A 15,978-nucleotide genomic window follows, 5' to 3' on the forward strand; every position below is an offset into this window, starting at 1 on the left:
CCACAGGAATGACCCCTCCTTCTGCGTTAATGCTTCTAGGGCCTGCAGACAGAACTCTCTCAATCAATGAAGAAGAACTCGAGGGAAGTTTCCGAAAGTGGAACAGTGCAAACAAAGGCCCTGACGAATTACTTAAGCCAGAGGTACTGTGTTTCCATCCGTGATGTGGGGTTTCAGCAGGCCCTAGGAGCTTGCGCTGAGCTTGGGGGAGGATCAAATCAGGTACCTGTCAGGTAGAAATCTTGACAGGTGAGAAATTAAATGGATGGAGTGGCCCCCAAGGCCTGGGGGAAAGCATCGAGGGTGGAGAGGGGCCCAGGCACAGACCTGTGTTCTAAAAGCTCCCCCGGCAGATTTCCGGGGTACATTGGGAGCCTTCTTTGAGTCTCTGGGTACATGGGCTCCTGTAGGAGGTCACAGGGCAGGGAGGGCTATCTGTCGTATTTGGAGCACAGGCTGAATGCAACATGCAGACAGTGTTAGTATTTGTATGAGCACTCAAGGGGTGGCATAGTGGATACTGGACTTTTCAAGGGTAGGACTTTTCTTTTCAATCCAGTTCCTTGTTTCTTTTGGTCCTTCCTCTCTGGGATGTAAGCAGAGACCATAGGTGGTTTCATTTTATTTCTCCCTGTTTCTCCAGTGTCTGTAATAATGTCTGACGCCCAGGAGAATACAAATATTTGTTGAGTGAAAGTGTCTTGCTCGTTGAGGAGAATAAACACACCTATTGCTGTGATACGTTCCTATTCCGCAGACCTCCCCTCCAGCCTCTGTAACCAGCATACAGATTTCTTTCCCTTTTGCTTGTTTAAAGTCTGGTCCTCTTATACAAACCTCTCTGCATTTAGACGAGATACAAATAAGCAAATAAACTCATAGATCCAGATCTCGAGTGGAGAAGGGGCTTTGGCCCAGGATGTAAAAGTTTCGTGAAACTCTAGAATGGCCACACCAAAAAGGGTCTCAGAGGTCTAGCTCAACCCTTTTAATTAAGGGAGGAGCAAAGTGTCGTCGAGTGACCCAGTTATTAAGTCAGACAAACATCCCAACATGAGCTTATAATGAGCTTATTCCAGATTGCTGACAGTAATAAAATAGCAGTGATTGACAGTACCCCAGTGGGGTCCCTGTGATGAGCCCTGTACATAGGGCTCACCTCGTTTCTCCTCATGACACCCCACTGGGATTCTTATTTTATTATGGTGAAGCTGAGGCTCAGAGAGGGTCAATAATCTGCTTTAGGTCACACAGCGGGTAGATGGCAGAACCTGGAATTGGATCCACATCTATCTGGCCAAAAAGCTCAGGCTTTTAACAGCCCTATATAATGCCAGGGTTCTCCCTATAGTAGACCAAAAAGGTACTTCCTGGGCTCTAGAGAAAAGGCCATCTTTACACTTAGTACAGTACTGAAACATCAGGCTGTGTTGTCCTTAGACACCACCATTAGCTCATGTTTGGTCCACCTGCAATGCTCTTCCCTTTTTGCCTTCTCACTAAGCCCATTCTTGTTTCTCAGGTGTTCTCCCCTCTGAAACCCTCTTCTGTGGTATCCGCTCCCTCCCCTCTACCCCCATATTGCAGTGTAGGTATCAGGACAATAAGGACATGCACGCTGATCTTTATCCTAATGGTCTGTCTGGTGAGGGGAGCGCTTCCCCCACACCCCCATGGGGCCTGGCCGGCAGTAGATGTTGCTCATAACAATTGTAGTGCTTCTCACTGCAAGCGACAGATATCGACTCTGGCTAGCCTACACCACGGAGGCACGTTTTTGAAAGGGTGTGTGGTGGCTCCTTGAATGAAAGGAAAAGCTGAAGAACCGAGCTCAGAAAGGGCAGGAACAGCAGGATCCCCAGGGGTTCAGGTGTCAGGACGCTACTGCAGGGATGTGGACGTAGGCCTGGGAAGGAGGGACAGGTTGGCCTTAGGTTTTCGATACTCCTTTCTCCTTGGCATCTTGAAAGAGCAAGGCATCCGTATTGACACAGCCACCGTGGCTGTGCCCAAGGGAGGAAGTGCAACTCCCCAAGGGGAATTGTCCAAAGAAGGGGAAAGGTCTCTAGATAGTAACCGTCCTCTACAGTGACTTCTGTTTCTGGTGCAGATGCCTCCAAGATGTAGTTCTCCCACCGTGGGGCCACCTCCACTCCCGCAGAAATCACTGGAAACCAGGTAGGAGGCCTGATCATTTCTCCAGAGCTGCTGTGCCCTCACACCCTCTTGGGGCTCCTGCATGGCAGGAACTGGCCATGTGTGGTGGTGAGCACGGCCACCATGTCCTGGGCACACCTGCCCTTTCACTGTCAGAGAAGCATGCCCGGCCCCAGAAGTGGCCACAATGTGGCCCAAGCCGTGGAGCAGTCGTGAACTGTGCCTACCTCCTCTGGCCACAGAGGGGCTTTCCTTCCCGTGGGCTAAGGGTCTGGGCCATTGTCACTAAGAAAAGACCTGGCCGGGGGTTGGATTCTCAAAGGAGAGCTGGCTACAGGTCATCTGTGCCCTCCAGCAGCTCCTCGGGGCTGGGAGCATCCCATCACGTGTGTCTCATTTTTATCAGGCCCTCTTGAAAGTCCTTCCTGCTCTCAGGAGCCCTAGAGCCCTGTGACAGTCCAGGCTCCCCAGGGAGAGCCATTTCTCCTATAGGGAGGTTGGTCCAGTTGCTTTGGGGAAGCTTCACATGGCAATGAGCTTATAATGCACTGGCCTGTGGGGTTACCTGGCTGCCATCTGCCTGGTTCACTCCAAAATGAACCTATTTCTAGTTCCCTATGTCAACAATTTAGAACATTTCCAAGTTGGGCCCCCTGTGATGGAGATCTAGAGGCTCTACTGTCAAGAGCAGGCTGTCTTTCAGCCAAGGTGTCTGGAGACATTGGCCTTAAGTATGATGGAAGCTTCTCTAGAATGCTGCTGAGTCTCCAGAATGTATGTGTTCAGGACCCCACTTTCTAGAGAGCCACTGTTTCCCTCAGCCTTTAGCCCTAGAGAAAAATGTCAGTGTCAGAGACAGCAGTTGGCCAGTTTATGAGTTCACTCAAGAGGAAGTCAACACCGATTAACTCACACTGACCAGACTCACAAGAAACCAATGTACCAAGAGATTCTGCTTTATTCGCCTAAACAGAGAACTATCATTGCTGAGGAGACTTATCACAAGGTAACCCTTGTGACCACCAGTGGCATTGCCTCTTCTCTGTATAATTAGTGCCCTTTGCTGCAAAATAACCTCTGAGAAAGCAAATTCCCCTGAGCAGACTAGTCAGGGCATACAGAGCCAGAGCAAAGGGTGAGAAGATCCTAGCAGGTGGTGCTCTGGAGCTGTGGCTGGCTAATGTGCTCATCTTTAATGTGGCACAGCGCCCTCCTCCCTGGATTCCATCTTAGACTCACAGACAAGACAGTACTGGCACATTTCCTCTCTTTTGACCCTGCAGGTTGTCTTTTATGACTACGTAACAGTTAGCTCCCATTGATGTAATAGAACTGAGTGTATTCTAGATTTTTCAGAAATGCCAAGGCCTTTTGATTTGGATTTAAATGATGCTCTCATGCCCTCGGCAACATGTTGTCTGACCAGGCTGTCCTCTGAAATGGGCCAGTCTCCTATGTAATGGTTATGATTAGAGGGTGGTTTTTTTCTGAACTTGACCCTAAACCCACTTGACATTGGTAAAACACTTGGAATGTCCTCTGCATGACTGACCCCATGCACCTCCTTCTGTTTCTTTGTTCCCTTTGTGTTTTTTCCAGGGCTCAGAAAAAGCTCTCATGTAGTCTAGAAGACCTGAGAAGTGAACCTGTGGACAAGGTCAGCCCGTCAGCCTCTCCGTAAAGACTCCTGAGTCACTTCTTACCCAGCAGTGCGGGGACGTACAGGTCCCACTTTATAGAGGCTTTTCTAAAGCTGATGGGGAGACAGGAATTACATGAACATTTTGAGAAAAACGGTCAAGTGTGGCCCAAGGCATTGTAGAGGCAGGACAGGAAATGCTTCCTGGAGTTGATGGAGATGTTGAGGTGTAGGGAGCAGGAAGATGTCAGTTTAGAGCCATGAGTCAGATCAAACCATGGAAGGTTTGAATCCTGACTCTATATCCCCAGAGCCACTTGGGAGCATTGCAGAGATTTTGAATGAGGAAGTAATGTGAATAAAGTTGATGAGCCCAGGAGTGAGTTATGGGATAATTTAGAAGACTGGAGAGGAAGCTTTTTTGAGAGTCTAGAAAGATATGAGGAGAGCTTTGTGGCCCCATATATGAGGGTGGCCCTTGACCATGTGGGTGACCCCTATGCTGGTTCTTGAGCAAGGTCACTGGAGACCAGGGGGTTCCTTCCCTGACGGAGCACCTTAATGGAGCCCTGCTGCCTACGGTCCCTTGGTCTGATCAGTGTACCAGTGCTGGTAATTACAGTGGAAACCCATGAAGGCTGGAGCTGGCAGGGGCCACTGGGCCCGTTCAGTGGCTCTGTTCCTGTGGTCCTGTGCCTCTTGCTCCTCCTGGTCAGATTGCTGGCAGCTGTCCAGAACATCTGTCCGTGACTTGGACAGTGGCCTGTGTTTCCATCATGGCTGGTGATTACCTGACATAAAGATGGGGAGGGAGGGAATGAGCCCTGCAGATATAAGCAGGCAGCTGGTCCTGAGTTGTTGTTTGTGACTAACACTGGCCTCTCTTTCTCCACATGTGTGAAATCCTTCTTGCCACTGCATAGTGTGTCGATGGGAACCAGCTCTCCCCAGTGATAGAACCCAAGGTATATTAACTGCATGCCCCCTGTCATGCATCTGTGGTCACATGTCTGCTGGTGTGTTTTCATTTAGCAGGTTACGGCTTTTGTAACTGTAAAGTATGTTAATCATAACGGGTAAGAGTGCGGGAGGAAAGACAAAGCTTCCTCTACCATTTTCTGTTTATGTGCACCCCGCTGTGTAATGTGATTTCACCTCACTGACTGTGGATAGGATTTATTATTATCTCCTCCGTTTTACAGGCTCAGAAAAAACCCATCTTTAACAAGGCATTGTAGATCTGATTGCTAGGAAGGGGGAATGTTATGACTTCCACATATAATCAGAGGAGTGTGACAGCTCTCATCCTTTCTGTGCTGATGTGTCATGGTTAAACACAGGGGCACACTCAGCCACCGGTGCAAGAATCTTCCTATGACATCCCCTAATGTTGCTGTCTGGCACTTGCTTTCTGTGACTGAGAGCTCATCACATCAGAAGACACATCCTGTGTTTTTTCCCAGCTCTATTAGATACATCTTCTGGACTTCCCTAGAACGTGCGTCCTCTGATCCCAGCTCTCCCCCAGCTGAGCCCATGGAAGGAACCAGTGTCCCCTGCTGCTGACTGCTCCAGAAGCAAAGTCCCTCAGGCCCTCTCTGACTTGAACACCCTCTCACATGCACAGATCACAAGCCTTCCGAGTTTCTATTCCGTCTCCTTAGGGTCAGCACTAGTTTCTCTAGCTTGTGGCCTGGTCCACTCTTGAGCACGATATTCTAGATGGTGTCTAATTGGTGCCTTCCTTGAGCTGGGGACTGCTCTTATAGTTCCTGCTGTCAGTCCAAACCCTGGGGAATGTGATAGTTTCTGTACCTTTGTTTATGTACTGTCTTGGTGTGCTCAGCCTGAGGCAGGAATTGTTCCCTATTTAGAAACAACGAAACAGTTTCTGGGAGGCTCCAGAGAGAGAGAGAGAGAGAGTTGCCTGAGTCCTGTCTGATGTGAAGTCTGTGTTGTGTCACTCTGGTGTGCTAACCTCTCTGTTCTAACTTAAGGCAGCTGAGCAGTTATACACTGCCCCCTGTCTGGGATTTCCATTACCCCCACAACCAGGCTTATTCTTCTGTTCCTTCTGTGGCCTATCCTGACTTTGACCTTCTCTGGCAGCGAGCACTTCCTTCCCAGGTTTCCTTCTTGGGTGAACAGAGCTGAGAGCCCTTTCTGTTACCCTTGATTCCTTTGTTGTCTTTCTTACAGGTCTGCATGGCCCATCCTTGAGTTAGGTTGTGTCCCTTTCCTCCCAGCTCCCCATCAAGCACCCAGGACAGCCCACGTCTGCAGCCGTGGTCATCTTTTCCCTGTCTTCGGGGAGCATATGTGATGGTGCAACCAGAAATCTGGTTTTAAGAGCCCTTCCTTGCTCCATATTTCCTGTGTGATGGGAACCTGGAGTCACAGTTCACGAAACCTTTTGAACATTGCCTTCCCCACAGTCTGTGGTTCTAGGTCTGACTGTGCATCAGAGTAATCTCAAACGCTAGTTTAAAAATACTGACACTGGGGCGCCTGGGTGGCTCAGTCGGTTAAGCGGCCGACTTCGACTCAGGTCATGATCTCGTGGTCAGTGAGTTCAAGCCCCGCGTCGGGCTCTGGGCTGACAGCTCAGAGCCTGGAGCCTGTTTCAGATTCTGTGTCTCCCTCTCTCTGACCCTCCCCTGTTCATGCTCTGTCTCTCTCTGTCTCAAAAATAAACATTAAAAAATTTTAAAAATAAATAAATAAATAAAAATACTGACACTTGGGGTACAGTCCCACAGGGGCAGATTCCCAGGACCGGGTACACCCGAGATCTCTGGTGTTTTCATTAGTGTCCCAGGTAACTGTGGAGCAGTTGGTACACAGACTAGCATTTGGAAACTGTTGGTCTTGCCAGTGTATGATCAGGTCCAATCTCTACCTTGTGGGTCATCGTGAACATAAAAAGCATGCACTGTCCCTCTCTTAAGGCTCTGGTTATTTCCACCTCACGAGCCAGTTCTTGAACAGTTCCTTGAAAAGAAGCACCTGGGTGGCTCAGTCAGTTAAGCATCCACCTGACTCTTGGTTTCAGCTAAGGTCATGATTTCACAGTTTCATGAATTCAAGTCCTGCATCAGGCTTCATGCTGAGTGTGGAGCCTGCTTGGGATTCTCTGTCTCCCTCTCTCTCTGCCCCTCTCCCACTTTCACTGTCTCTGTCTCTCTCAAAATAAATAAATAAACTTAAAAACGACAACAAAAAGAATACCTTGGAAATATAGTCTACTTTTTTCACATGTCTTCTTTCTGAGTTTATTTATTTATAAGGGGTTACCACTCCATGTTCAGTGAGGGAATCAGACTTCAGTTTCTAGGATGATGTATTTACAAGCACACTGAATTCAGAAATTCATTGGACATTTGGCTTCTAACTGAATGAAACTTCAAAAGATGTCTCAGCCATTAAACCCTCCATTACTTTTCTGACTTGTCAGTTGTGAAATCCAAACTTTGCGTATTACTTTTCTTCTGGGCCCATTCAAGTAATCCACAGTTGATTTCCTTGGTAATGTTGCTTCATTTTCTGTTCTTACTGACATGCTTTCGACTGGGTTTCCCTTAGGTTTGTGGGTTTAGGGGGCATTATGCCCTTCTTTTAAAAAAAATTCTAGTATAATTAACGTACAGTGTTATGTTAGTTTCAGGCAGACAATATAGTGATTCAACACTTCTGTATGATACTCAGTGCTCACCATGATGACAGGACTCTTAATCCCCATCCCTATTTCACCCATCCACCCACCCACCTCCCCTCTCATCACCATCAGTTTGTTGGCTATAGTTAAGAGTCTGTTTCTTTTGTCTCTTTTTTACTTTGTTCATTTGTTTTATTAAATTCCACGCATGAGTGAAATTATATGGTGCTTGTCTTTCTCTGACTGCCTTCTGTCCTTCCTAACCAAATAAGTACACTTCTTTCCCTTTACATTATCTTGTTTCTTTGGGACCCTTTCTATGGCCAGGGTGCGTGCGCAAGCCCATTGCACCGGGGTGAACCTCGGGCAAACTATGATCCTAAGTTCCTAAGGGAATTGTTGGCATGGAGCCCCCTGGTCTGTTTTCTCTCCCGAGTTGTGTGTACCTTCTCACTTTGCCTTAATCTGCTATTTTTCAAGATAACTTATTGTAATATATAGATATAATTAATGTATATGATCTGTATTATCAATATATACAATAGGTATACTTTTATTAGAATTTGGGTTTGTATATTCAAAACACCCAAAGGATAATTCATGGCTGTAATTCGTTGAGCCTTCGAGCATTAGGCCAAATGGCAAAGGCCTCCTTTGCGAGATGCTTCCACTTCCTCTTTGGAGTCCGCTGCAGTCGGCCCTGGATTTGGGCTTGACTCTGTCCCTGTCTCATTGCATGGCCCTTTCTCAGAACTTTGGTCCCCTTTCCGGGACTGACTGATCTTTGAAAGGTCTCTGAGTTGACCTGAGTGAAAAATGGCCCTTAGAAAGCCAAGCGGTGCCTGTATCCAGAGATTTCCTAACTGGGTTTGATTTTGAGCCTGATAAGCTGATTCAACATGTCTCTTTCTCTCCTTCCAATAGGACGACCCTTTCCTGGCAGAGCACAAATACCCCACATTACCTGGGAAGCTTTCGGGAGCTACGCCCAATGGAGAGGCTGCCAAGTCAACTCCCATGGCCTCGCAGCCCGACCCCACAGGGGGCAGCCTGCTGAGGCTGAGTGAGTGTCCAGGCCCTGGGGCTGGTGGCCCCTGGAGCAGTGGCCTTGGCACATTCCGTTATTGCCCAAGGTCCCTGCACCCACGGTTGGAGAATGTGGGAGCGGGCATTGGGTGGACGAGATAAGTTGTCCCTCTGGGTGGCGTCACTTGCTGAGACAATGACTCCTTGTCTGGGCACACTATTTCCTTTGGTAAACACTGTAGAGTGCCAGAAACCCAAGCTGGGAGTCCACCCTTTCTTTCCAGCCGCAAGCACTCCACCCCACCCCCATTTTCCCTCTTCCAATCTTCCTTTCTTGGCCCTTCTTATCCCATCATTCCTCTGTTCCCTCCTCCTAGACCCCTTCTGCACCCTTCCTGTCCCTCACTCCACCCCTCCTCCTCTGTCATCCTGATCTTTGCTCTCCTGTCTCCGCCTTCCTCTTGCAGCCTCCCTATTACCATTAGGATGATATTATGTGCTCTTCCAAGGGAGAGTGTTTCCTTAGGGAAATGGAGTCAGTGGCCAATGGGCAAGGGTTTCCATCCACAGGTACCGTTTTGGTGCTTAGGGCCTGGAACCATGGAGGTCTTTGCTGCTTTTCATGCAGAGTAGGCCATCTTTCCTCAACAACAACAGATCAGTGGAGCCCAGGAGGGAACATTCTGGTCCCTGCAGAGCTCTCCCTACCCGACCCCTCCTTCCTGGTTGTTCCCTGAGCCAGCCCATGTGTCAGCTTCTGCCCTTGGCCAGTTCTGCCTCTGGCTGTAGGAACTCCAAATAAGCTCTTGAATGAGTGTGTCCTAATAATACGGAGACTCTGGACTTGGAAAGGCTTTGGACCATTCTAGTCTGATCTAAGTGATCAGACTGGCACCCACACAAGAGAAGAGGTGCACGTGGCCCAGTATATCAGCCCCTGCCACTGTCCCCCCCTCTCCCTGTGTGTGTGTGGATACCTCAGCCTGCCAGGAAGTGGCCCCAGGAGTATTTGGCCCCTCGTGTGAGGCCTCCGTTCACTGCACTGACCCTGTGGGCCAAGTTCAGCCCCTGTTCCCCCCTTCTTTTCTCATGGGATTGTTTTTCTTTCTGTTTGAGTTTTTCTCTCTTGCTCGATGACTCTTTTGTTTATTTCTTTGCTTCCCTATAACTCTGTTGGGCTGGACTTTGGCCTCTCTTGCTTCTTCATGTGGCTTCTCTACTTCTTGATTGGCTGGAGATCGTGGCCGGAGTGTCAGTGCCCCCGTATTAGGTACTGTACCCTTCCAGGTGAGGTGGAGAGTGAGATGCCCTAGTTTCCCTACCCTAACACCCTCCCCTTCTGGAACATTCAGCCATGTCCCCCTCCTGCCTGCATTCCCGCATCTCCCCCTGGAAAAAGAGGAAGCTCCTTGTTGGAGTTATCCATAAGTATTTGGACCCCCAAAACCTTTAGCACTTGAAGACATTAGCTCACCCAAATTTGAAACGTTAACTTCGCCAGTCCTCAGAGAACCTAGAGAGTGCCTGATCCCCCTGCTGGTCTCTGAGATCTGGATGTAAAGTGCTTCCCTGAAGGCAGAGCAGGGCAGACTCTTCCCCGCTCCCACTGAAGGATGGCCCGGGCCTGGGGAGGAGGTCTCCAGAGGACCTGTTTCTTCCTCTCATTGATACACTATTCTGTTCTTCCCATCTCAGGAGACACAGAAAGTGGTTGGGACGACACTGCTGTGGCCAATGACCTCTCATCCACATCATCGGGCACTGACTCAAGCCCCCAGTCTCCCCTGACGCCAGATGGTAAACGGAGCCCCAAAGGCATCAGGAAATTCTGGGGAAAGTAAGTTGGTGGTCGTGATTATAATTACATTGCTTAGAATTAGCATTCTTCTTGAATGGGCAAAGAACTGTAAAACCCCCTGTTTAATCAGATGTTGAAACAGCAGTAAAAACAGAATGGTCATTAGAAGGATTTGAGTTATCTTGTAGGCCCCAGAGGAGGAGAACTATGAAAGCACTCATTAAATGTAGCAGTTGCCTTACATGTCCTTCATTCCAGGCATCTGTCTGTCCCACAAACCCTGAGTGCATTCTCTGTAGTTTACACTACAATGTACTTTGGGAGAGACACTTGGATGAGACCAATTTCTTTTTTCTGAGGGGTCAGTCTGTGTCTTAAGAAAGATTTGCCGTCCCAGTTGACTCAGTCTGTGAAATGAGGCAGAAACTGGGGCCTCCTACCAAGCGTCATTCCTCACTTTGACCCCATATGGTGTGCCCTGAAACCCAGAGGCAGAATTAAAATGGAGGTTGGGTCTGGGGAGCTGTCACAAGTCATGATCCTTAACCTCTGGGGAGGCACTGGGGACAAGTGCTGTGGAGAGTCCTGGGTCCAGCTGCTGTGGCCCTGTGTAGGGGGCTGGTACACTGGCTGCATGCTCTCAGGCCGTCCCCTGACAGTCTCCATGGATTCCTCTCCACATAGAATCCGAAGAACTCAGTCAGGAAATTTCAACACTGATGCTCCGGGGATGGCAGAGTTTCGACGCGGTGGGCTCCGGGCAACCGCAGGGCCAAGGCTTTCTAGGACCAGAGACTCCAAGGGTCAGAAAAGGTAAACCTCCCTCCAGGGTGGAGTGGGAAGGGGGTGCTGAATGCTCCAGAGGTGGAAGGCAGGAGTTTCTAGTGCAAAACTTCTCAACCTTTCCCACTTGGCACGAGTAGACATTGCTCATATTTTACAGGTACACTAAGGTAAAGGCAAAAGGCTCCCTACAAACCAAGGTGGCTGGCGGGGGCCCTCTGGGCTCCCTGAGGACCTCAGCAGCTCTGTGCCTTGCACACTGGTGCAGCCATTGAAAGCACAGATTCTGGAATTATAGACCCGAGTTGGAATGTGCTCAACCACTTCCTAGCTGTGAGCCTTCAACCAGGTTATATAACCTCTCTCTGCCTCATTTTCCTCATTTGTGAAGTGAGAGGTAAAAAGAAGTATTTTCTTAAAGTTCTTGTGAGGATCACATGCACCACTGCCCATCTAACCCAAGCATCAGTGGTCTGCCATTCATGGGTCCACTTTTTCTAGGAAATCTGAGAAAGGGCGTTGTCTCCCACCCCTCTCTGGGTCAGTCCCCCTCCCACACAGACCTCCACAGGAGGGTGTTGGCCTGTTGCCATTATCCCTCCTAAGACAAAGCACCGCAGTTTGCTGAAGGGTGTTAGCTAAAGGGGGTTGCAGAGGGGATGGGGCACTGGAATCAAAATGGGAACTTTCACATGACTCTTCCATCATGCCCAAACGAAAAAGCATTAAAAGAAGTTACACTTTTCCTGGACTGCCCTAGTAGATACCCTCCAGTTACTAGCTTTACCCCCTTTCTTTAGGTCACCCTATTCTGAGAAAGCATGCCCCCCTTCAGATCTGCCCAGGCAAATCTTTACTCCTGTGTTTTCAGAAAATCCCTTCCCATATCCTCTGTTCCCAGCAGACAATTTCTACAGTGTATTGTCTCCAGCAATGTTCTCCTAAAGTCTGAGTTATTTGGCCAAGATCAGGCTTCTGGGGGCCTTCCTCAAGACTGGATTGTGCCATTTTAAATCTGACCAGTGAAAAGTAACATTAACTCTCATATTTAATCCCTCTGAGATTGCCACACACCAATGCCGAGTGCAGGTGGTAAGATGTGCACAACTCAGATATCAATTCTCAGAAACAATACAGCCTAGATCCCAATGATGAGCAAAGAACGTTTCCCTAAAGCATCATGTTGTTGGCAGACCTGTACCCCCAAGGAAGGGAACCCACCAATGCACACTCCCCCCACCCTGCCACCCTCAGGCTTCTATAGGCTTTGCAGGTGCACACGGGGCCTTTCCACATCCACTCACACTTTGGTGGCGTCCTCAGACGTCTTCTCCAGGTGCCTTGCAGAGAAGTGTGAGGGTGTGTAGACTTCTGTTTCTGCTCTCTGAGGATCAGGGTGTTGGTGTTTACCCTTCTAATCAAATGTAAATGCTCAGTAAATGCTAGCTTTCCAAGGCAGGAGAATCTAAGGACATGGTTTGAGAAGGCAGAGACCAGTTCACAGCCCTTAAAAAGTGAGCCAGAGAAAGCTTATACGTTCCAAGAGCATTCCAATGTACTAGCAATTTTTAAATGTAGACTTCAACATCTTTGATTCTTCAGAGATGAAAAAACAATCTGCAGTAAGGTTGAATGATGAACCTTGGCTCCAAATCTGGCAATTTCTTTAGGGTTGATTCTTGAAGGGAAATCACTGGCAGGGGTAGAAGAAATTTTCTAAGACCCTTCAGCCCTTTTTTCTTAACATAGGACTGCATAGTTAGGGGGCCCATTTTGCCATTCTGGGCAACCATTTTGGGATGGGGTAACCGAAGTCAGGAACTTTCTCTGCTGAAGGAAAAATGGCATTTCCACCCACAGAGCTGCTTTGTTTGAATGTCTTTGTGCTTTGTTAACCGGAACAGTGATGATGAAGGGAAAGAAAATGACGTCCTGAGGAGATTGCTGCATTTATACTACCAGTGCTGGTGGTAACAACATGTGTTGGCCGGTAGAAAAGAAAGAACTTTATTACTCGGAAGCAGAAACTTGATAGAAGCTAAGGTCCTCTGGTATTTATAGATGTTTCGGTATAGCCTTATAAAATATCGCCGACAACATCCCTGTAGGAAAAACACTTTGTTACAGCAAGTCTCCAGCCCCAATCTCTTTCTTTTCCTAATGAAATATTTCTTTTTTAAGTATCATATTTGATAGTGACACTTTATAGGACTCCTCTCTGAGGTTATAGAAGAAGGAATTTTATTGTCTTTTTTCCTCTGGTATCAGGTTTTACTGATTTGCATCCCAGGAGGCACTGCTATAGAGGGTGCCTGTCACACCCACAAAATACTACATTTTTATTGTTAATTTCGTTTGCGTATGTTTGTCATTTTTCTTGAGCTGTCTGCATTGTTTTGCCCATTTTTGTTAGTGTCTGTCCGACAAATTTCTGTCTGCTCTCTCTATATTAAGATATTAAGCTATGTCTCATTGTGATAAATTATTTTTTAGTCTTCTCGCAGAATTTTACTTTATTCTCTGACAGTTTGATATATGGAATTTTTATGTTTAAACTGAGGTTCATGAACTTTTCCTTTGTGGTTTCTTCCATATTAAATGTTTTTGACGATTTGTTTTTCAAGTTTATTTATTTATTTTGAGTGAGAGAGAAAAAGGGTAAGTCAGGAAGGGCAGAGAGAGAGGGAGAGAGAAAAATCCCAAGCAGGCTCCATGCTGTCAACCTACGAATCGAGATCATGACCTGGGCTGAAGTCAGATGCTTAACTGAGCAAAAAACTGTGTTCAAATCTTCTCTTAGGGATTTATTTTGGTATGTGGTGAAAGGTAATTTTATTTTTCCAAGAAAAAGCAGCAGTGTGTAATGTATAAGTCAGGCAGACTCCATCACATGGTTGGATCTCATCTTTGTGCAGGGATTTTCTGAGTTGGTCTCCTGAGTCTACTGCCCTTTGAAACTGTAGCTTTATGAGGGTTTCTAGTCAGACTATCTTATTGCCTTTCTCCTGTATTCACGGTCAGTGTCAGGTTTATCCTGAATGTGAGAAAGCCTTAGCTTCAAGGTCCTTTACTTGCACCTGAGTGTCTTCTAGTATCTAGAGAGAGTCTAGTCAATGTGCTGGTGTTGCCATGGGTTTCGCAAAATTTTCCTAAGGTATTTTAACACGTCCAGTTTGGGACTGCCAACTCTACTCCAACCTTCCCATTGTCTACATATTGCCTTCTGTCAAATGACGTTGGAGCAGCATGGGCATTTTGGGGACCTGGCTAAGGGGAAGTTGAGTTTTGGGTATCCATTTGGTTTGGATTTGTTGGGATGTGCGTATGTGGTTTGCACTCACTTCATGTTTAGTTGACTAGCTGTCCAATATAAAAAAGGCTCCAGGATTACTGCTACTTCCCAATGTGCCAGTTTGCCCAGCCCTCTGATACAAAGACGCACAGTTGGAGATCATGTCCCAGTATGAACATGCACTCTGATATAAAAAGGCAGAGTTGGAGATTGAGTCCCAGTATAAATGTGTCCTTTGGCACTCAGTATCAGAAGTATGGGGTGGTGGAAAAGAAACATTTCAGATGTATAAAACCAGAAGCTATTCTGTGAAAACTTTTTCCAGTTGTTAGATCTGCAAAATCCCAGGCAAGGGATTCAGTTCTCTTGGACACTTAGGGAAAAGAGAAGTTCTGTCTAGGCAGAAATGCACTAACAGCTTATACTTCATATGTTCTCCCTCTTTCACGGGAAGGCATATCTGATAACTTGTTACATCGTTTTAACTGCGATTTGGAAAGATGTTTTGGAACATGTCAGTAAAGCAAGGGATTTGGCTGTGTCTGAAAGGTACCTTCTCTGTCCTCTCTAAATGACTTAAAAGTTTGTTCAGCTAAGGCCCTGGGCGACCCCGGAACTGAGAGAACCTGGGGTGGGGGCTGGGCTGGGAAGGGGGAAGAAGGCGAAGAAGAATCAGGGTCTGCTACTGTGAGAACAACCCAGGGGTGGGAGGGTGGAAACCATTTACAAAGAGGGACATGGGAATTCTGCTGAAGACAAGCACCAGATTTTTAGAAGGTTCTGAACATGTGTACAAGACCGAGATTTTCAAATTATCTCAAAAACACTTATTTTTCCTTCAGAGCTGAAATATTCCTCTGGTATATCGAATACACATTTTTACCAATTTCCAGAAACCAGAAAAGGAATGCAATAAAAAATTAATAGAATGTGAAAGAAAAGTGATAAAATGCACATTTGAAATTGAAAGTATTCTCACATTAACAATAAACAACAACAAAATTCCAGATCATACCCAAAGCGGTAATTCGTTGAAAGCAAAAGATAAATTCCAAACAAAATCCGTGAATAGTTTCCTAGATTATTGTTCCTATAAAGTGAGTCATATGAGCACACTGGAAAACTGAAATGTCTTGATTTCTATGGGATGGAATATATCAACAAAGGTAACAAACTCATAAAGGAATTAATAAAAATATGTCTAGATTTCATAATGTTTTTCAGTTTCATTATTTGTACTTTTCTTAGAGGGCCCCCCAAATTTTGTAAGTTCTAGGTCTCACAAAACCTGGATCTATACCTACTCATGTCTCATTACAATCCAGGTTCTAGACTCCCAGTTGTCTGGCATTTACCCCAAGGCACCTAGAATCACATTTTCTTGTCATTCTGGTCTTCTAACTCTTTCACTTTAAGAATAACTCAGCCAGGCATTCAAATATATATATATATATACATATATATATATATATATATATATATATGTATATATATGTATATATATACGTATATATATACACATATATATGTATATATATATGTGTATATATATATGTGTATATATATATATACACATATATATATGTGTATATATATATATGTGTATATATATATATACACATATATAT

At 46.5% G+C, this 15,978-nt stretch overlaps 1 protein-coding gene across 15 annotated transcripts in view; it reads left to right on the forward strand.

The window, feature by feature from the left end:
* PPFIBP2 (PPFIA binding protein 2) overlaps positions 1–15,978 on the forward strand; it is a 145,705-nt gene that overhangs the window by 119,331 nt on the left and 10,396 nt on the right. For 12 of the 15 annotated variants that reach the window (XM_058688108.1, XM_058688111.1, XM_058688115.1 and 9 more), the window contains 8 exons: positions 40–143; positions 2,111–2,178; positions 3,757–3,814; positions 4,720–4,761; positions 8,376–8,514; positions 9,715–9,747; positions 10,173–10,314; positions 10,960–11,088. In XM_058688108.1, coding sequence (XP_058544091.1) covers positions 40–143; positions 2,111–2,178; positions 3,757–3,814; positions 4,720–4,761; positions 8,376–8,514; positions 9,715–9,747; positions 10,173–10,314; positions 10,960–11,088 — 715 coding nt within the window. The remainder of the gene's footprint in view (positions 1–39; positions 144–2,110; positions 2,179–3,756; positions 3,815–4,719; positions 4,762–8,375; positions 8,515–9,714; positions 9,748–10,172; positions 10,315–10,959; positions 11,089–15,978) is intronic. The other 3 variants (XM_058688113.1, XM_058688105.1, XM_058688110.1) reach the window with 1 other exon arrangement.

The sequence above is a fragment of the Neofelis nebulosa genome, chromosome 10 (assembly GCF_028018385.1).
Source record: "Neofelis nebulosa isolate mNeoNeb1 chromosome 10, mNeoNeb1.pri, whole genome shotgun sequence".
Taxonomy (NCBI): Eukaryota; Metazoa; Chordata; class Mammalia; order Carnivora; family Felidae; genus Neofelis; species Neofelis nebulosa.